This window comes from Protopterus annectens, chromosome 8.part0 (assembly GCF_019279795.1).
Source record: "Protopterus annectens isolate FY-2018-M chromosome 8.part0, PAN1.0, whole genome shotgun sequence".
In the NCBI taxonomy this organism is placed as follows: Eukaryota; Metazoa; Chordata; order Ceratodontiformes; family Protopteridae; genus Protopterus; species Protopterus annectens.
The window spans coordinates 508,325,835-508,340,179 of record NC_056741.1 but is presented as its reverse complement, the minus strand read 5'-3'; the positions used below and the strand labels follow the sequence as shown (position 1 = coordinate 508,340,179).

The 14,345-nt window shown below is 34.6% G+C and overlaps 1 protein-coding gene across 1 annotated transcript; it reads left to right on the top strand.

Moving 5' to 3' along the window:
• Positions 1–387: 387 nt before the first annotated feature.
• Positions 388–7,160, top strand: LOC122808295 (melatonin receptor type 1C-like). The gene is made up of 2 exons (XM_044079260.1): positions 388–586; positions 6,382–7,160. Exons 1-2 carry the CDS (start codon positions 388–390, stop codon positions 7,158–7,160), a joined length of 978 nt encoding a protein of 325 aa, XP_043935195.1.
• The last annotated feature ends 7,185 nt before the right edge of the window (positions 7,161–14,345 follow it).

Sequence of the window (14,345 nt, the reverse complement as noted above, 5' to 3'; positions counted from 1 at the left end):
ACTTTCATTTATAATGCGCCTTTCCCTACTAAATAGTAGCATGCTTGTTGAGAATATAGCTGAACACATTATTAGAGAAACAGAATTTTCATTAACTGTTTTTTGTACATTGAAGGAGAATTAGAATGTGGTCCATTTGTCAGTCTACAGATAAGAATATTTATTAGAAAGGAGGCATTGCAACAGATTGCAAAATCTGCAATGCAATTTCAATATACATTTAGTTTTCTTGAATACACCTGCAGAGACATATATTAAAGACCAAGAAATCAAACAGAAAGAATACATAGAGAATATTGCTTAAAATGTAAAACTCAGACTTACAAGTGGGACAAGCCTGTATAGAAAACACTAATTTTTAACATTGAACATTTGTCAAATAATTCTATGAATGAATTACCTGTCAGTAATACCTGTGTTGGCTGCATGCCCTCACATTCCAATTCTACATCTTTTCTAAATAATACTTTGATGGATCTAACAGTTTTTCTTACTACTGTGATGATTTTTATAACAGTTATGGATATTCTAGGAAATGCCATGGTGATTGCATCCATCTTAAAGAACAAGAAATTAAGAAATGCTGGTAAGTAATATAGAATACTTGTTTTTATACTGGACCCGAGCATAAGAGTGCACTTACAAAAGGCTGTTTATGATCACAGTACCTGAAGGAGAATGATACTTTTAATTTAAAAGATAGGAGCTCTGAAGCTTAGCCTGAAAATCATCCTACCTTCTTTACTATATTATATTGCAATAACTTCACAGTTTTTCTGTAATATATTTCTTACTTGATGAGTAATTACAGAATTTTGTAAGTGTGCACTTTATTATTTTTTTTTCTTTCTTCATTACTCAGCATAATAGACTAAGTTTGCTTGAAGATTAGTCATTAACACAGTAAAAGTACATTATGTAAATAATATGCAGGTTTTCAAGCCACAAAATTAATATCACACTTTCAATGCCAAGTAGCATCATAAACATGGAAGAATATAGATATGGATTTTAAAGGAAGTGGAAACCATGTACCATAAAACAAAGCATGCCGAGAGCAGCTGTCAGGAACAAAAATATTTTATGTAATAGTAGGTGCTTTGAAACAAAAATGCTCATTACCTTGGTGATTTATAAATCATTATTCATATAGGTAATATATAAAGACAACTATATTAACATTTCTTTCTGGAGTAGGAACAAACACCTGTAGCAGCTTAATACGTAATATTTATAATGGTTCCTCTCCCAGGCATCTACTTGTAAATGTTTCATCTCCCAAGCCCCTGCTTACACTTATCACGGGTATCAGAACTTGTCAGAAATTTGGATGCATGGCTAGGATTAAAAGGTTCTTGTAGTCATTAGACTAGTAAACACCTACGAACCTATGAAGCTATTTAAACATACGTAGATTTTACTAACATATATCATAAGTTGCTTATGGCATAAATTATTAAAGCAATAACCGACGACGTGGTGTGGTATATTGAAGATTTACCCATGGTTAGTGTGGTTTAATCATGAGGGCGAAGCCAGAGTTATTAAATAAAGCCAACCGTGGGTAAAGTTCAATATACCACAACCATGGAATCGGTTATTGCTATTAGACTGCGGTGGTGGTGCTGCAGTAGCATTGTCGCCTCACAGTTAGACGTTGCCCGTTCGATTCACAGTTAGAGCGTCTTCTGTGTGGCGACATGCGTGAATGGGTGTTCTTTCTCTGAAGGTTGTGCCTTAGGCTCAGCAAGCCAGTGCGTAAAAATCTAATGCCAATCATTAGCGGACCGGAGTTCCGCTGTGGCGACTCCTAACCGGGAAAAGCTGAAAGACACAAACAAACAAACAAACAATGACATTATTTAAGAAAAAAATACTTACTTTTCTTAAATAAATATGTCTTTGTATGACAGCACATTACTGTTCTTCCACTAGTTGTGGTATACTGCTTCCCTGTTTTGATGTACTGAGCATGCATATGGGACTTGCTTCCCACGCATACTCAGTGCATCAATACTTAGAAACAGAAGCAACCGAGAAAAGAAAGTCTCCATTGCTCCATTTTTTTCTTTCTTTTTTTTTTTGTTTGTTTAAAAATATATATTTTGAGGTCTTTATACCAATGGAAAAAAGTCCGGCTGACCGGACCTTTTTTCCATTGGTATATTGTGGGATTTACAAGGGGCACACTGGCAAATCAGCATGCACGTTTTGGAATATTAATGGGGGGGGTCATTGTATAATAATATTGTTTTGTTCTGCTTACAGTGAAGTCTTGAAGGACTCTATAGGTTTTACAAACTATTCAGAGAAGAAAATATCCAGATTAGAAATAGAACATTAATATGTTTATTTCTTATGCAGTAAATGTGATTCACATTTTAGGCCAGCATTTGATTCACTCATCCATCATTTCTCTACCAGTCTTTTAAGTCATATAGTGTTAATTATGATAGCTCAACTGAGCACTGGTAAATCACATGTGTTACATGTATAGCTTTGCAATTGTAGGGCTGCAAATGTATTTCCTGACCTCATCAAATCCAGGCATAGTGAAAGTTGTAAATAATGAAGAGAAGACGTCTAAGATGACATCTTTGCTTAGTTTGGGAGAATTATTTTATAACAAAGTGGAAATGGAAATCAGCCCAGAAGTAAACAAAAATCAGACAGCAATTGATATTGCCAAAAACAGAAGAAAGTATATAAAAATGGATCAGCTGAGAAGGAAAAAAAATGGGAAGTCCAGAAATATAGTGGCAAGTATAGATATCTTCTGGAACAACCTAACCTTATGTCAACCAAGACTTGATTCAGGAATAAGTAAGAAGAAGTGAACTGAAACCAAATGATGAAAGGCTGATAGTGGCTGCCCAGGACAGTAGACTCTGTACATGCTGGTTTACAAAGTCTGTAGAACAAGTCTGGGAAACAGACAAATGTGGAGTCTGTAAAACAGAACTGGAAGCAGTTATACATTTAATTGTTGGATATGGTACACTCTGTGCTGAGGCTCTGTACATAGAAAATCACAATAATGTGGCAAGATGCTTGCAATGGAGATTGTGCAAACAGTATAATATAGAAATAGCTGAGTAGTATTGGAACCACATGAACCACAAAGCATTAAAAAGAATGATGAAGTTTATATCACATGGGATCACCCACTACTGGCAGTTTAAAAAATAGAAGCAAGAAAAACAGATATAGTAGTTCACAAACAAAAGACAAAAGTAGCATTCATCATTCAGGGGTTATAGTGTCTTGCATACAGAAAAGGCACAAAGTCATAGCGGTTCATGAAAAAAGTAGCATTAATCAAGGACATTTCTACACCCAGCGATTACAGTATCTTATGTACAAAGAGACCAAAGTAATAAAATACCAGGATTTGGAAGCAAAAATGAGATACTTGTGGAAGAAAGATATTAAGTTCCAATAGTAGTAGGAGTGACAAGGCTAATAAAAAAAAATAATTTACAATTGTATTTAAATATGCTACCAATAAATTCAAACCCATACAACTGTAGGAGGCAGTTATGGGCACATTGCAGGTCCTGAGAAAGATATTCCTGGCTAACATCAAAGTCCAAAACAATACTAATTTCATGAATTCTAATCACACCTTCAGTTAGGAAAGGGGTCCATTCCTGTCATGATATAAGGAGCCAATACACTTGGATAAATTAATCCAAGGGGGTAATATAGATGGAAACATTTGCATACAGAAAACTTATTTAGAGAGAGTGTATATAATATATAGCAATTTCACCCTTAGGCAGCAGGGTACACAGAAAGATTAGTCTGAATTTGAATGATATAGTTCAGTTCTTACTTTCATAGGTAGGCGATTCTAGAGATCAGGAAACACCTTAGTGAATGATTTTATGTCTGTAGATAGTCCAAGGTAGGTCTCATTAGCGTTAGATATCTTTGCTTATATGATTATAGAGGATAATTAAATGTTTTAACTTGAAGCTTCTTTGTAAGAGGTGGGTACTAATCTTAGCGGAATAGCTAGATGGTGGGAAAATCCATAAAAACGATTTATCTTGTATAGCATAGTAATTAGACAAATAGAAAGCTAAACCAACACCAGGGATATATGGATAACATTTGCTTAAGGGGGGACATTTATAGCCCACATCAGTATTGGATAATATGGCTGAACTTTTTCATGATCTCCTTTGATCTTAAATTTTGTAAGAACCTTTGAAACTTTGAAACAACAATAACATTTGAACTAGTTTGAGAAATTCCCATGGTGTGTGATGATTGTTATTGTAGTCTGGCTGTTAACAAGGAAGACTAAATCCCTATCTTGTTAATGAGCTGCCTCCTGTTTCTAGTGTACAAGTTTGACTCTTTCAACCTTCATTTGCCTGCTCTGTGATTTTGTCACAAAAATAGACAGTGCTTTGCAACAATTGAGAATTTGGGTTAGGGTACCTAATGGTCTCCTTGACTGCATGCCTGCTAACAACCTATGAACCTAGTACAAAACTCCATATGGTGACCTTATCATAATTATGAGATAAGAAAGTGGCAAAAGTTTGAAAGAACTGTACTACAAACATAAAACTTTTTATCAATAAATGGAGGATATACCTAAATAGTAACAGTAACTGACCCTGCTCTATAACAGAGTAGGAGAAACAAGTTGTTTTTCATCACAACTAAATTTAAAATAGCCCATATGCTGTTCTCTAATATATCACTAAGTTCCTCATTCCTTTTATACATTTCCTTCATAATCAGATTTGTATTTATCTTTTTAGACTCAAATGCTCTTTTAAAAACCACCAAGCACAAAACAAAAGATTTTCAAACGACAAAGCCAGTAATATATCCTTTAATAAAAGCACAAAACCTCTCTAGCGCCTTGGCATTAAGACTTCCAGATCTTCCAGGAAATGCTCTCTTCATCTCAGCCAACAAGACTGCTGTGATTGTTTCTGTTTTGGGAGGTATTGTATCTTTGACAGAATACTCCACATTCATGGACTAAAGATATTTTTTATCTGTGAAAGCAGACCACATTTACCAAAATATTCAGATATTTTATTGCAGACTGTTTTGTCAAGTAGCTTAGTAATGAGGCAGAGGTTAGTTAATGGAATAGTAGTCTTTGCTTAATGGCCAAATAATGGCATGCTTGGAAGTAGGTGCATAGTAATTACTTCCTACTATGTTACCATATATACATACAGTACATAAAGATATGTATATATATATATATATATATATATATATATATATATATATAGTTTCACTTCATAATCTCAAAATGCTGAAATACCAAATTTCAGCATTCCATGACCATGAAGCCGAACCATTCAATATACCGAATCCGACAACAATGAATCACACAGTCACAAACATACATACACCATATACCACGTAACACACACACCATTCCGCCCACAGCACACAAACCACACAACCCTACACTACAAATAACAGGGGGCAAGCCCCCCTGCACCCCAACCCCCCTACTTATATATATCAACTCTGAGATCGCACATAACATAAAAAGAAACTCACACCATGGCATTCTCCACTCGCTCGCACACAAATACACATCACACATACACAAACAGCAATAAATCTAACACACTCACAATTACACCTCCCTACCCTTACCCACACATGCAACATAGAGAAACACACACAAACAGTCACTCACCTGCAATTTCAAGCACCATAACACTACATGCAACGTACCGAAAATGCATAAGCATGAATTCGACATATTCGAATTTGTTCTTATGCACTTTCAGCATTCTGACTTTTCAGCTTCATGGTCTCAGAGATTATGAAGTGAAACCATAAATTTATATATATATATATATATATATATATATATATATATATATATATATGTGTGTGTGTGTGTGTGTGTGTGTGTGTGTGTGTGTGTGTGTGTGTGTGTGTATGTGTGTCTGTGTGTGTGTATGTGTTTTGTATGATAAATGAAAACAGGAATACTAGACTTATAAATCATATACTGTATCATCTCAAATAAATTTGCATTCTTTGCTTGCAAGATCACTTTCACTCTAAAAAATTATGAATTTCAAAATATGAGTTGATTGAATAATATAAAAAAGGGAGTGAAGTGCTATTATGAACAAAAGACTGTTACACTACTCATGTAAGTGGATATTTTCATTATGTTTACATGATATCAATTGTTTTTTCACATACATCTTGCAGCATTAAATATGTTCAAGATGTTACAGGAACTGAAATAAAATAACGTCTCGATGGATTTGTCTAAATTTTATTTTCATATTTTGTCTAGGAATGCTTTTCTTCTTGCAGGTAACTTGTCTAAATTTTATTTTCATATTTTATCTATGAATGCTTTTCTTCTTGCAGGTAATATCTTTGTGATTAGCTTGTCAGCTGGGGATCTGATAGTTGGAGTATATTCATATCCTTTAGTTACCATCGCTACATTCCATAACAAATGGATCTTAGGAGATGCTCAGTGCAAGATTTCTGCAATCATCCATAGTTTGAGCTTTTGTGTAACTGTCTACAGCATCATGGGTATTGCAATTAATCGTTACTGCTGTATTTGCCATAGTCTCAAATATGACAAGGTCTACAGCATGAGAAGAACCTGCTTTTATATTTTCCTGACATGGGCTTTCAGCATTATTTTGATTATACCTGTTATGTTCTTTGATGTTATACAGTATGATGAAAGATTGCATTTCTGTGCATTAATATTTACAGTGAATCTTTCTTTAACAAGTACATATGGAGTTTTGCACTTCATAATACCAGTGGTCATTGTAATTTTTTGCTACTCAAAGATCTGGATCTTGGTAATTCAAGCAAAGTATAGGGTTAGACATGACAATAAACAGAAGCTAAAACCTGCTGAAGTACGTAACTTCCTTACCATGTTTGCAGTATTTGTTCTTTTTGCAGTTTGTTGGAGTCCATTTAGTATACCTGCTCTTGTGGTTGGCTTAAGTCCAGCAAAAATGGATTTTGAAATCCCCCCTTGGTTGTTTGTATTTGGTTATTTTACTGCATCATTTAACAATTGCCTTAATGGATTAGTTTATGGTGTCTTAAATCAAAATTTTCGGAATGAGTACAAAAGAATTCTCCTGACACTGTGTCCCATTAATTCAATGCAATAATACAAAAATAATCTGCAAGTATACAAAGCGTACCCTTTCAAAAGTTTTACGCATTTACAGCTTTCAGCTCTTGGGCCTCTTAAGTCATGTGTTTATCTGCTCAGCAGCAGACCACTCCAAATAGTGCAATACTGTGGTGTACATGGTCATAGGCTATGACTGTGTCACAATGCATAGCAGAAGTCATTATAGATTTTTTTGTATTAGCAGTATCTGAGGTAGAACAGGTAGCATGCTCACCTTCAGTACACAAGGCTGTGGGTTAGATTCCCACAACAGGTAGATGAATTGCTCTCACCAAAGTGCAGCATAAGAGAGTTCTGCACTTCTGAGTGTGTTGTCCTTCAGATGAGACATTAAACTAAGATCCCATATGTCTGAGATGTTGATAGTTCAGGGTGATGTAAAAGATCCCAAGGCACCCATTGAAAAGAGTAGGAGGTAGTTCCCTGATGTCCTGGCTAAATTTCCAGTATAATACAAATACCACCTTGGGTCTTTTCTGAAGAGAGGCTATTAGCCTCATTGGACTAATGGTAAACAAAAGATATGCAGATCTACTCCTAAATGAGAACAGCAAACAATACATTTAAATACTGTAGCTCTTAAGTCCTGCCGTAATGTAGGAGACACAGACAGGCCAGTAGTCAAAAATATTGGCTTAAATTAACAATGATGCCGTAAGCACAATGATATTTAAAAGTTCATTCAGTTTTCTGCATGTATCCTACACATTAGCAAATGAAATGGTAGACTTTAAATCAATGCAGAGAGTGCATGTTGTTCATATACTGAAATGGTCTTCACATAGACAAAGAGTAATACGTATATCAGAAAGTTAAATGAGCAGTTATGGAGCGAGTGTTTAATCATTATTGCTCACCCAAGTTAGCTGATTATTAGTTTGGTCTTGCAGTTGTGTGCTTAGGTAAAGGGCTAGTAGTATAAATAGACTATGAATAACTTCAAACAAATCATGCCTTTAATGAAATGTAGTAAAGGGGACTATTGCGTTTCAATGAATAATCTTTTGTTGGCATAGTTTCTCCTCAGCTTCTTGTTTCATGTTGTGTTACAGTCTTTGATGTGATTTTCACTCTGGTCACTGCCTTGTGACCATTGACTTTTTATCCATAATAAGCAGTGTACGGGGATGTGAAATAGTCACATTTAAATATGCATTTACTTTTCATTTTGTTTTATTTTTATCAGTTATTATTGTTTCTAAACACTATTGCTCTGATTTTGATAACAATAAACAATGAAATTAAAGTTATTTCAGCATTCAGTTAATGTATTCTATTTTTTATGGGACTGTTTGCAGAAAGCTGGCCTCTGATAATAATGTTGCTTTGAATATGGAGGTGCTGTCCATGTGCAGCAAATGAGGTACATTAATTTTGTTAGTGTTGTTTACTATTGTAGTATCTGCTGTTGGAGTTTTGCATGTTGCTGTTTTATGTTTCATTATTCTGTACTTCTGTCATGCATGCCAATATGTACATTGTTTAGTGAAATTAAGCCATAATTGACAACATGTGAGTTTTGTGGAGGTTTGGTTTCAAAGGTTAATAAAGTTTGATGAATTGAATTTCATGTATTTAAGTTTAAAGGACCGTATGCTGATTAGCCATAGATCCTTGTAAAGTATCTAACAAAGAAGTGTGTTTACTTCTATTGAATAATCATTTAAATTATTTTCAAATTGACATTTGTATTACTTTTGGAATGATCCATGAATTAAAAGCATGGACTGAGCATGTGTGCATGTATGCATCATTACATGTTTTTTCATCCCAAAGCAGAGAACTCTGTGATTGAAAAGATGCAGAAAAGCATGATTTGTTCAACACAGAATTAAGAAATGGAACTGTCTAAATCTAAATGATTGCTGGCTTTAATCTAGAAATAGCATACTGCTGTCAACAATTGTCATAAGCTTTTAGACTGAAGACATTTTTTAAGACTGAGTTATTAGTCACTAACTAAATATCATCTTTATATTGACAATGAATTGTAGGAAGCATCAATTAAATAAAGGTATGGAAAGATACAACTAGTTGGATTCATGCAAAGATATATTAAATGTTTCTTCTTTAATGTCTCAAAACAAGTAATATTGAAGCAGAATATACTGAGAAGCAAATAGCTAACACTGAAGAATTCAAAATAAACCATCCTGAATTTTTAAATACTGTGATATATCTGAAAATGAAAAAATAATCTAAATAATTATAGGCAATGAATTAGTTACTATATGGTCTAATAGTCAGCACCAGTAATGCTACAGAATGTAGAAGCTTTTTCAAAAAACTGATAAGTAGCCAATATTCAGTTTAGCTTATCTACACAAAAAACTGATGAAGTCTGTACAGAACCAAGCATCTATGAAGCCCCTATGTGAGAATCTTCATCACTTCAGCCTCAATATGCCTTAACAATATATAAATCTTACATGATATTTTGTTTGCAATTTTTAAATTAATGTTCCCTACTTACTGCTTTTTTGTAAAATTGTATTTAACAATGTCTATGTTCTGTTTCCTATATGTTTTTTTATATCTGTAATTTACCCTTGGAGCTTTTCTCCCCGGGCCTCTACTGAAAATGGACATATATCCAGCTAGACTAGCCCGGTCAACAAATGTAAAATAAAATAAAAAATAAAAAAATAAATAAACAAGACATTCTTCTTTCTTAAGTGTTGCGAGACCTTGGTGGTAGCAGGGAAACATGTGGGTGCAAAAGGAATTGCTTGTACAAAAATATAAAAAATATATTTTGATTAGATATTAATAACCTTTTGAAATAAATGAGTTTATTTTTCTGGACCCTGAAGTCTTTCCGCAACTGGCCTAGCAATTACTGTAGGGGATTAAGACCATGAACTCCTAATGAATTATTTCCTCTAGTCCAGAATTTGATTTACTCAGCCTCTTTTTGCCTATTTTGTGAGCAAGAGCAGGGCACTTAACTAGAGTTCAAGTAGCTACGCCAACTTAGTTATGGCAGAATTTGAAACCAGATACATTAAGAATGTCAGCCAAATAAGATTTTTCAGAAGATTTGTAGACGACCTTTTTTTTCTGTGGGAAGGGTCTGTTCAGAGTTTGTTAGATTTTCACTCTCAACTTAATAGTGCTACTAACTTTATTAAATTTACCTTGAATTATTCCATGCACACGTTGGATTTCTTAGACGTGCGAATCTTTAAAGAACAAGGAAGGTTTAAGACATGCGTTCATAGGAAGGCATGTTACAGACCTTCATTTCTACATAGACAGAGCATGCACAATCCACGGATCTTTAGCAATATAATTAAGGGACAGGCGATGCGCCTATCGAGGTTATCTAGTCAGGATACACAATACAGAAATGAGTTAACAACACTGCAATCAGGCTTGATTGAAAGGGGATATAAAACCAACGAAATACAGGATGTTTATTTTAATATGGATCAACTTAGAAGAGATAGAGCGCGACCTTATTTTTCAGAGAAGGTCAGCAATGAGACACAAATTACCGCCAAGATCAATTTTGAGCACTTGGTGGTACCTTATAGCAGAATATTAATATATTTAAGGATGTGATATATAAGAATTGGAACATCTTGTCCTGTGATGACAAAGTTAAGGCAATTGTTGGATCGTGCCCACATTTTACGTACAGCAATATGTCCAATTTGAAACAAATTCTCTGCCACAAAAATAATTTAAGAATGACCCACACAGGGTTAGAAAAAACAGCTAGATGTGGCAGTTGTTCACAATGTTGTTATATAGACGAATCGCATTATTTCAGACACCCAGATAGTGGTAGATTATGGGAGTTAAGGATAGATGCCACCTGTTTGAGCCGTAATATAGTTTATGTTGTTCATTGCAACATATGTTTTTGTTACTATATTGGGAAATCTAATCGTTCATTAAAGGAGCGCATCAGGGACCATTATTATTGTTTGAGCAGGAAGGATAACAGCAGTGCCCTTGCCAAACATATGATGAGCAGTGGCCCACAGCATCAGTTCCTATTCCAGGTACTCCATGTTGAAATCTCCTCAACACGTCTAGGGGATATAATTAACAGAACGGAGGAGGCAGAGCTCCGGTGGATTCTTAGACTAGGAGCCCACAGGGGCATGGGTTTCAATGAAACTGTTTCAATCAAACCATATCTCAGAAGCAGGAGCCTACGTTAATTGTTCCACATGATATATTTTTTCTCTCCCTAGTCCAGCATACTTCACAGTGAATGGTTTAGCTTTCATAGGATATTATAGACAGCGCACTTTAAGCAGGTACCATATCCACCAACAGCCTACATTATTAGTATATGATAGTCCATATGTTTCACAGTAGTCCATTCAAGCCCAGTGAACAATTTGCATTTTGTTCACTCCTATTTTCTATCCATATGTCTGTACGTTAGCATTTATATGCACATACATATTGTTTATTCCTACATTGTTTTACTTTTTACTCTATATTTAATTATGTGCATATATATTTGCTAAACAGAGTGTATTCTACAGTTCTTGAATTATGCACAATATATAATTTTTCAGACACAACAGGGTTAGTGCCTCTACTCTGCCTCCCTTGTTATGCTTGAGTGCTCAGCAATTTGCATTCTGGGCTGAGCACATCATAACACCACATTGATTCAAGCAATTTATTTTTTATTCTACAATTTTTAGTTTTATTCTGTATTTTTCATTTCGTAGCTTTTGCGATGTTTACTGTTCAGCACAATTGTATTGTGGGTTGAGCGTACAATGAATTACATGGTTTGGGGAGTCTATCTCATATTTTGTTTATATTTCGTTTTAATCCGCAGAACACATGTGTGTTTCTTATATTCACATACATTTTTTGAGAATTTCCCTTAATAGCATAAGTGGGATTATTAAGATGGGCACATATTTATATTAAAAAGTGTTTGACTTTTTGGATAATGTCTATCTTATATAGATCGGATGCACATGCAGTTTCAAATTAGGAAATATTTGCGTTTTTCATTGTATTAGATGTATAAGTTTTACAACTACTGTTCTTGCATCGCAGTATAGGATCACAGCAGTGAGTGAATTGTGTTGATTTAACAATAAATTATTAATGTGAATGTATCTACAATATTTTACAATATTGATTTTATAAAGATGTATATGGTTTTATATTATACGCAGGACACGTAAATTTAATCCTGCGCACAGAACGTGACGTAGCCATGTTGCTTTGTTGTTTCATGGAAAGTACGCTGATCTGTTCAGTGCTACGGCGTTCTTTGATAGGTGAGATTTTATAAATTTAAATGTTTAAATGCATATGATAGGTTTATTTTATTTTTAATGTATACATAAAGCATTCAATGGTCATTTTATGTATGTCTGAAGAAGCGGTGAGTCACACCGCGAAAGCGCTTACGGAATAAATGTGTATTTTTGTTTTTATTTATCTTTTCGCTTGATTTTCTGGCTTGCTTACTGAATTTGTGGATTTAAAAGACGCTGGTTTTGCAATTTCTTGATTGGTAGCTGCACCGTAACAAACTTCTGGTTCTTTGCTGAACCTTGGAATATATAGACTGTGCTTTGCACTTTTTCTACAAGTGGTTATATTTCTAAACAAGCTTGGTGCCCCACCATTGGGATTGGTGTTTCATTTTTTCAAGGGAATATCGCTTGGGTGTTCTTGCATATATATATATATATATATATATATATATATATATATATATATATATATATTCCCATTCCTGTGCCTACAGCTTTTGCAGTTTGCTGTGTGTGTGTGTGTGTGTGTGTGTGTGTGTGTGTGTGTGTGTGTGTGTGTGTGTGTGTGTGTGCGTGTGTGTGTGTGTGTGTGTGTGTGTGTGTGTGTGTGTGTGTGTGTGTGTGTGTGTGTGTACATACATATATTTGTGCAAATTCAAATTATTGTTTCATTTTTTCTCTGTATGCCCCTTCATCCATCTCTAACCCTATTATACCCTTGTCTGCATACTTTCTCTCTTCCTGGGACATCCCCACTCTTTACCTCCCTATTTCATGTAGCCACTTCACCTGAGCCACCCTATGACCCAAAAATTGATTGCCCAACTCCCTTGAGCTCATGCTTCCTTTTCTTACATGAGAGAGATAGTTCTGTTTTGTAAACATATGCATAAATATATATATATATATATATATATAGAGAGAGAGAGAGAGAGAGATTGATATAGATATAGATATATGTTTTCTTGAATATTATTTATTAATTTATGTGTTTTATGTTTTTATTTTGTTTTATTGATTTATGCACTTTTATGTTTTATTTATATATCCCTACTAAGCTCCACCTCATATTTGGACTGTTTCTCATAAAAGTAATGTCATATTGACAGATCATTGAGAACTGAAATTAGTAAGAGAAAACATCTGAACTTCAGACATAATCCTTCAGAAAAGATTTGCTACTGCTACCCATGTTATTTTAGCCACTTCCTAAACTTATAAAGAAATATTTAAAATCTCTCTCTGATTTGGACCTTTGTCACCCATTAATGAACTCTGTCCATTATACCTGCACTAAGACACTAAGAGGTATACCCATCTCTTAATCTGTGGCTCATTGTGGCATCGCCTTTTGAAAATACCAGGGCCAGGCATGTGTTTTCCCTCCTAAATACTATTTTCTTTATAATTTTTTAATGTGCAGTTTTTGTAAATCAGAATATATGCCGCATGAGGCAGTCCCAAGATCTGCAGTTATTCCTTGTTGTTTCTCTCTCCCACCAGTAGGTGAGCTGAGATGGAACATGCCTGCCCTTAGAGATCACATCACACAAGCCATATCAACAAAGACTCATGTTGTGAAGATCAAAATGTCGAGACATGATGCCAGCAAAACTGCCATGCTGTCACTCTATTCAACACTACTGCCCCATATAGCAATTCTTCATAACCAGGATGTTAGGCACATGGGTTCATTCTTCTTTTCCTAATGCATATTTATTTATTTAATTCATTTGGCAACAGCCACGCCAACTTAGTTATGGCAGAATTTGAAACCAGATACATTAAGAATGTCAGCCAAATAAGATTTTTCAGAAGATTTGTAGACGACCTTTTTTTTCTGTGGGAAGGGTCTGTTCAGAGTTTGTTAGATTTTCACTCTCAACTTAATAGTGCTACTAACTTTATTAAAT